Genomic DNA, 7,871 nt, shown 5'->3' with positions numbered 1-7,871 from the left:
AATTTAATAACACTCAAACAATGCATGGATTCTCATATTCCCATGAACTGATTACCATTGGTTTCTTTCATTTTTGACTGGTTTTCTTTGACTTACTAATAGCTTTTTCCAGTCTGTGTCATTTTAAAATGCATAAAGTAGTCAAAATTCTCTACACACATTTCTTAGGCTGCTCACCTGGCTTAAACTAAGACCAGCCACATTCTGGTGGCAATGATATTTAACTTTAATTTCAAAGCTTAAATTAATGGATTTACATAAGAGTTCTGAAAATTGTACCATAAAATTCCCACATTTATTTCTCTTTAGTTTGTTATACTTCACTCTCAACTTTTCATATACGTTTTTAAAGGTTTTACTTCTCTCCCTTACCATTTGATGCACAGCTAATACTAAAAAACTGCATAGGTAAAGGCAGTTTTCTAAACCCTCTGCTATGTGACAGCGCCAAAAGACTTGCCCAAGACAGAAGGGTAGAAATACTCTGAGGCATTTCTACTACTCTGAAAAGCTGTCAAAGCCTTCACTGAGGTCTGCTGAAGTTAGAAACTGAGGTTCTGCTTCTATCTCAGTTTGTAGTGCACCTTATTTTACTGATACTGTGTGACTGTTTTTCCATCTTTGATTTTTAAATAATATTGTTTCCTAAAAGGAAGCCCCAGGAACTGTCACTAGGTGTTTGATGGTTGATTAGGTACTGCAAGGGCAAGAGAACTTAACCATAATGAGGAAGGACTGTCATCAGTGATGAAGTGATCCCTTTCCTATCCAGTTTGGGGTCGGTTATCTCAGATGAGCCTGGGAAGAGTGAGTGGCTCTTCTTAATGAAAGCCAACTGATGAGACTTCATAATGTGAAAAAATTATCCTCTTAGAATTTTTTCCCTTAAGTTAATGGGTGCTAAAATAGAAAGCTTTTGGTATCCTCATGCCCTTAGGGAGCAGCTCTGTGCAGAAAGGAGGTGTCTGCAGCAGGTGAGTGCCTTGTGGACTGGCTCTGCAGGGACAAATTTAGAAACTGGGACGTCTGGAGGTTGCAACTGTTGGGTTGGGAAAGGGAAATAAGAAAGAAACACCCAAGACAAAGCTCTGATGTTCCTTTATGTTTACACCCACTGCTAGCGCCTTCTTCTCGGGTTGCAGCCAGACCCACAGTTCTGGCACGGTGTGCAAGGCAGTGCAGGAGTGCCAGGCAGGGGTGAGCAGCCAGCACAGCTTGGCTGTGGGAATGTGGTACAGACCTGACAGGTATGAGAGGTGAACACAGTGGCAGACCTGCTTTCTCTCGGCCTGAGTCTCATCTCTCCTTGCTCCTTCTGTCTTGGCATGTTAAAAAGTAGCTTTTGTTAAACAAGAAAGGAAAAAAAAATGAAAGGGGGAGGGGGAATAAAGAAAACTCAGTCTCAACTGTAGAACAAGTGTACTGATATGTGCCAAGTGCATAGTCTTCTCTTGCCTTTCCTAGTGCAGTTTGCAGTTAGAGATTTAAAGAAAATATCCCCAGGCAATCCTGCAGCCCAGACACCTGTATTCATTTGCCTTCTCCACTCACTCCTGGGGTTGCAGCTCTTAGCTTTCCTTTTGCTCTCCCCATTTGAGCTACTTCTTGTTCTCACTGCTGGTTTTCCTGACCATCAGAAACTTCTTGGTGAAGGTCAGGAGAGACCTGGGTTTCCATTTAGGAGATGGCCTTGCCTTGCCTAAAAAGAAAGAGAAGAGCAGTCCCAATTCCCTCTCTGACACACACTTCTAGTTTATGTGAACCACTTTGACCCAGCATCTGAAGAACTTTAGCTATCTACATCCTCATCTGAAAACATGGATAAGAGCCTTTTCCTCCTTCACAATTGTTTAGCATTAAAATGTTCTCTTAAAAAAGTGTGTGGAAAAGCTACTTTCAGTGCTCTGACTTCGTACTAAGGACTTCAGTAGAAATGTACTGCTGCAAAAAACAACTGTTCAACTGTTGGAGTTGTCCAAAGCCAATAGCATAATTAAGTTAGGTTCCTGAAGGATTAAACAGACATGCTTAGGAACATTTGGCTTTTATAGCATTAGGGAGATTGTCAAGTACAATCTCACTGTTCCTTGTACTCCTCTGTCTAAAAGGCTCAGTCCACAGTGTGTGACCGTGGAGCACACCTCCCAGGTCAGGCGCATCCTGGAAGGTGGTTTTGCCACTTGTTGCGTTGGAAGGTACAGATTTCTTTTCTGACTGCCCCAAGGTGCCTTAACGCAGCATCTTTGTTAGCTACAGCATTGTATAGGGAGTTCAGTTGACTGCTGTGAATTCTGTTGTGTAACATTAGCAGTAAGTGAAGTTAAAAGTAAAAAGCAGTTATAGGACTTGCAATTCAGTGGATGAAAGAGGCAGGTCAAAAATCCAAACCTCCCACTTACTGCTTTTTAAGACTCATTCTCATTGTTCTAGTGGCCAAAGTTGATTATTGATTTTTTTGATGTCAAATGCAGTTACAAAGAGACAATATAATGTCTTTGTGCTGACGAACAACATAGATCATAAATGTATTCGGTATGTAATCTTCTTCACTGAATGTCTGCAGTGTTTTTTTAAAAAATTCTTTTCTTAACTGATGATTGCAAATACTTGTGCAGGTTTCATCAACAAACTGTGAGCTTTCAGACTCTTTTTATTCCTTCACCTTAGGGACTCTCCTCAAACTCTTTTACTCTGCTCCGTGATAATCTGTGGTACAGAAAATTCACTTGCTGACTTGGAAATAAAGAGGGGGAAAAGCTTCTGAGGTGATTCTCTACAATGAAACACGAGTAATATGGGCTAACTTCATGCTTATAATCTTTTCTTTGCCAAAGTGCATTAGCATTCATTCTTTCCAGACTTCTAATGATAACAGGTTTTAATACCAAATGTTCCGGTCTAAATTCTTCTCTCAGAGTGAAGTTGCTGAGTCCTTCTGGCTCTAAATTAATTACAGTGTTTTAATAGTGTGACTGGGAAAAGAACCTTCCTGTGAAATCCTACGGATGAATAATAGGGCAACATTAATATGAAAATGAAGGAGAAAATATAAAAATGCATATTTTGTTCCCACATATGAGTTGAAAGTTCATAGGATTTTCCCCATCAACTTCAGTGGAGCCTAGAGCCTTACAGTGACCTTCAGGACTGCAGAGCAGTAATTCTTATCTCAGGATCATTTTATTAGAAGATTTGGAAACAGCTGTATTGTTCACCATTTAAACTGCAGATTCTCTTAGGATGAGACAAGAACCATGGGCAGAAATGACCCTTGATTTATAATTTAAATAGTTCTTTCCTCCTGTCTCTGATGCCCAGGAGCAGCAAGCTTTCCGTGCCGATAAAGAACTCCTTCAGCAGCAGTTACCCCCACCACAATCCTTCCTCAAAGCACGCTTGTGTGTATGTCTGTACATATGACTAAGGAAGCAAGTGCTTTCCTATTTCAAATTACTTTTGCTGCCTCACCAATAGAGCAAAAGGAAATGTGATGGAAGCTGTTGAAACCATGGACTGACCTGGAGACAAGGCACTGCACATTTATTTGATCCATGACCAGGTGCAGTCCTGGTGCGTTGCTATCACAGATGTCCCCAATGTTCATGAGGGCATTGATGTTCCTATGCTCTTCAGCCTCTCCCCATCTCCCTAAATATGGATTTTCCTCTTTGCCCCCCTCCATGACTGGAGTGGCCACAGGAAACCTGGAGCTGCAGGTGCCAAGACCCTGGAGAAACAAACAAAATTATAATTAGGTTGTCTATTGAACTACTTGGAACCGTTTTGCCAGTGCACTGAAATTTCATCAAAACCCAAACTGGGCCAGAAAGGACAGTTTTGAGGTCTTTTTCAAGTATGCCTACCACAAGGATCCTAACCCATTGTTTAATTAATCACCTAATCTAAAGGAAGCATAAAGGTTCTGAGGCTCATACCTGGCTACTTTTTTTATTCCTTCACCTTTCCTTTGACTGCATTTGTAAGGGTGAATAAAATGTGCCAGGGATCTCAAAAGGACTCAAAGTCTTGCCCCTAACCTGCCACCCCCAAAACAGGGCAGCTATCCCAAACTGTCTCCTGGGGCTTGCCCCTGCAACCCTTATGCAGTGCCTGAATGTGGTTTGGGAGGCTGCTCGCAGGTCTCAGCCAAAACTATTTCAATCCTCACACTAGCAGATTGACAGAGGCAATACCCATTTAAAAGATCATGAACCACTGTAAAAGCCTATTCTCTGCCCAATTTAATTTATGAATGGAGACATTACTGCCTGTGTTCAGACCTGAGATTCTGGGTCATATATAATGAGGTAAAGGAGGTACATCAGGAGATTTGGACAGAAGAGATAGTTTAAACAAATAGAAGGAAAAATGAATGGCTAAATTCAAAGATGGAGAGGAGAACACTAACTTTTAGTTTTCTATAGCATTTAGAATGACATTAATTCTGAGCAAAGCATTGTCTTCAAGATGAGAGACTATTTGCTGGTGCAGTTAATTTGCTTATTTATTTTATGGCCATGATAATTGAACAGAAACTATGGGTTTCTGTTTGGCAAACCAGAAATGGGAGGTCGGTGGTGCTTCTCAGTAACATTCTGGTCTGTAGATGGTCTGTGAGGCATTGCCAATCTTTTGATAAGTAAATTATGAATCTGCCATCCCAGGTACAGTTCTAGGTCAGGTATGTGCAGTTTTCCTTCTTGCTTTAGGAAAAAAAATTGCCTCTCCTGCATTGTCCCCCTGATGTCTGCTTAGTCATGGAAGAGAACTACTCATTATCAGGTCTCAAAAGCCCTCATGGCTTTCCCAGAGGGATGCTCATGGGATTAAAAGTTTGAGGCAGGAATTGTTGAACTGGTAAGGACACACCTCGGCTCTGCCTCAGGAGTTCTCAGCCCAGAAAACATCCTGTGATCTGGGCCTGGACAGACCAAACCTGTCATCCCTTCCAAAAGTGATGGTGTCTGATCCAGATGTTAAGGAGCCAGCTGAAGAAACCCCTCAGAGAGCTCCATCCCCATCTGCTCTGGGAAGTTTTGCACAGGGCTGGGGGGCAGTAATCTGGTTCTGTGTTTTCAATAGTGAAGTTATGTGGGGAATGTGTTAGGGGTCTCATGTTTCAGTGTGTTGTGGGTTATGCAGCAGTGAAGGGGTAGAATCCAGGCTGACTATTGATATTAAATACGCTTTTCCAGATTCTGCTGTATTTTAGCTTTTCTTCAAACGAAAGTGTTGTTTATATATTATGTTGTTGTTTAAGGGAGCTCAACAAGCAATTTTCTTATCCTAACTCTATTTCTTCTGTCGTGTGGCAACAAAGAGAGCACTAGTACTGGAGACTTCAGGATTCTGTGACCTGACAGGTATTCCAGAAGGGGAAGAAAAGACAGAAGGAAGCCTTTTGGAGCTTCATGAAATAGGCGTGCTTACACGTGCGCGTTATTTACCTGCACATCTAAGCAGCAGCCAGAGCCTGAGCGACTCGCTGCCCCGAAGCCCCGAGCGACCCTCCGGGACAGTACCCGCAGAGGGGAGGGCGGGGTGGGCAAGCAGGACGGCAACGAGTTCTCGCCCCTCGGTCCCTCGCCCAGCCGCGCAGCGAGGATGCTCCGGGAGGGCGGAGGTGGTGCCAGGGCTGGGCGTGGGGCGGTAGCGCCGGCGAGGGCGAGCTAATGCGAGAGGGTGGGGGTAGCTGTTGGTATCTCCGTCTCGGCGCTGCCGCCCGCCTCCCCCGGCGCGGCCCCGCTCCTCCGCCCGCCCCTCACCGCCCGCCCGCCCGCGAGGAGCGGCTCCAGCGGCGCCGGGGCCAGGCCGGGGCGCCGAAAGTTTCGCGGTGCCGGGCCGGGCCATGGGCTTCGACACGTCGCGGTTTGCGGGGCCGGTGGCGGCGGAGCTGCAGTGCGGGCTGTGCAGGCGGGTGCTGGAGGAGCCGCTGTCCACGCCGTGCGGGCACGTCTTCTGCGCCGGCTGCCTGCTGCCCTGGGCGGCGCGGCGCCGCCGCTGCCCGCTGCGCTGCCGGCCGCTGGCAGCCGCCGAGCTGCGCCCTGTCCTGCCCCTCCGCAGCCTCGTCCAGAAGCTGGAGGTCAAGTGCGATTACAGCCCGCGGGGCTGCGGCCGCACCGTGCGGCTGCGGGAGCTGCCCGCCCACCTCGCGGCGTGTCGCTACGGGCCGCCCGGCCCCGCCGAACCGCAGCCCCCGGCCGGGCCCCACCCCGGCCGCTCGGGGGGCAGCGCGGCGGGGCAGCTGCGGGGCGGCGGCGCCCCGAAGCCGGGTCCCGAGCTGAAGAGGGAGGCCCTGCGCTGGAGCAGGAGGGAGAAGTCGCTGCTGGCGCAGCTGTCGGCGCTGCAGAGCGAGGTGCAGCTGACGGCGCGGCGGTACCAGGCGAAGTTCGGGCAGTACATGAGCCACATCAGCAGCATTGCCCGGGACCTGGCGGGCAGCCAGCCTGGCAAGGTGAGTGCTGTGGCGGGGGTCGGCGAGGCACCGCGCACCGGCCTGCTCTCTCTAGCTGTGCTCCCCTCGAACCTGCTTTCTCGGTGTCCGACTTGTGAGCGACCGGCCCGAGTGATGGTGCGGGCAGTGTCCCCGGGGGCTGGCAGTCACCACCACGGCAGTCTGTGCCGGGACCCAGCCCTATCCTGCTGCGTATCTCCCGGGCGGTGCGAGTCGCCACTTCTCGTCCCTTACCGCCTTTGGGGGGATGGAGCCGCCAGCCCCCACCGGGGATACGCTTCTTGTCGGTCCCTTTTCCGACACCCTGCGGTGGCCGAACTGTGGTGAGCCCAGCAGTGCTTAGCAGCTACAGTGACGGAGCGCTTGTTCGGCCGGGGTGGAGGGGAGGGGAGCGGGCGGGAGGGGAGATGGCTTCTCTCCTGGGCTGGCAGACGGGTCCCGGTTCCGACGGGAAGGGTGTCCCCCATCAGGCTGCCCCGCCTCGCAGGGGTTGCTTTCCTGCTCAGTTTGCTCCATCTGGGACTGGCGGCAGCTCAGGGGCGTGGATATGGTTTTTAACTTTTATTTGACCAGTTGAAAATTTGTCTTTAAAAAATGGAGTGTGAAATTATTGTAAACTTTGGAAACGATGGTGAAAGGACAACAAATCTCTATCGTATGGCGGAATAGAGTGATGCCCATGATAGCAGAGGCCGGAGTAGTGCTGTGCTCTTCTCTCAGGTCTAAGAGCATTGCTTAAAGACCAACTCGCTTCCTTTAGGTGAAACAAACCATCCAAGGGCACCAGTGAGCTGGCTTGGTATTAAATGTTGGAGCTGGTTGGTTTTAAGCGTTAACTCCTGACTGGAAGCTCACACTGCAGGCTCGGGCAGTGATGGTTGCAGCTGCGGTGAGGAGTGTTTAATACAAGGAGTTTTTCTTTTTACCCAAATCTTCACGGACGCCGAGAAGCAAAATCTCAATAGGAAGAAGCCAAACTCATGCCTGAAGCAATGTGGTGTGCTGGGCATCTGACTGCCATATGGGAAACGGGAAAGGGACATTGTTTGCAGGACACCTGTATGCCTAGAAACGCAGGGAAACTGTGTTTGAAGACTTGAATATTTATTTATTTATTTATTTATAGTGTATTTTGGTTAGCAAATCCATGAGGTTTAGGTTGGTGGATCTGAGAAATGTGCTCATACATTTGCTTCATCTCTTGGCACGTGGGATAAGGACACGTGAAGTGGGGCCGCAGGGACTGTTGAGAAGTGGGGGGTGAGCAAGGAAAGTGGTGGCTGAAGAAGGGAGGACAGATGACTGGACTTTCAGGAAGGAGATGGCAGGTGTGGGGATATGCGTGGAGCATCGCTCCTCCTGGGCAGCGGAGGAGCATCCGCTGCTTCTGAGCGTTACCGGGAGGTGTCGCTGTCGG

General features: G+C 48.4%; 1 protein-coding gene across 2 annotated transcripts in view; it reads left to right on the top strand.

Moving 5' to 3' along the window:
- The first annotated feature begins 5,848 nt into the window (after positions 1–5,848).
- The window catches only part of PDZRN4 (PDZ domain containing ring finger 4), a 242,520-nt gene continuing 240,497 nt past the window's right edge, over positions 5,849–7,871 (top strand). For both annotated transcript variants that reach the window (XM_027893442.1, XM_027893441.1), the window contains exon 1: positions 5,849–6,454. In XM_027893442.1, coding sequence (XP_027749243.1) covers positions 5,849–6,454 — 606 coding nt within the window. The remainder of the gene's footprint in view (positions 6,455–7,871) is intronic.

This window comes from Empidonax traillii, unplaced genomic scaffold (genome assembly GCF_003031625.1).
Source record: "Empidonax traillii isolate 1590-97213 ecotype Southwest subspecies unplaced genomic scaffold, ASM303162v1 scaffold388:size1278207, whole genome shotgun sequence".
Lineage (NCBI taxonomy): Eukaryota > Metazoa > Chordata > Aves > Passeriformes > Tyrannidae > Empidonax > Empidonax traillii.
The sequence above is the reverse complement of the archived record's forward strand: the minus strand, read 5'-3'. Positions and strand labels throughout refer to the sequence as shown.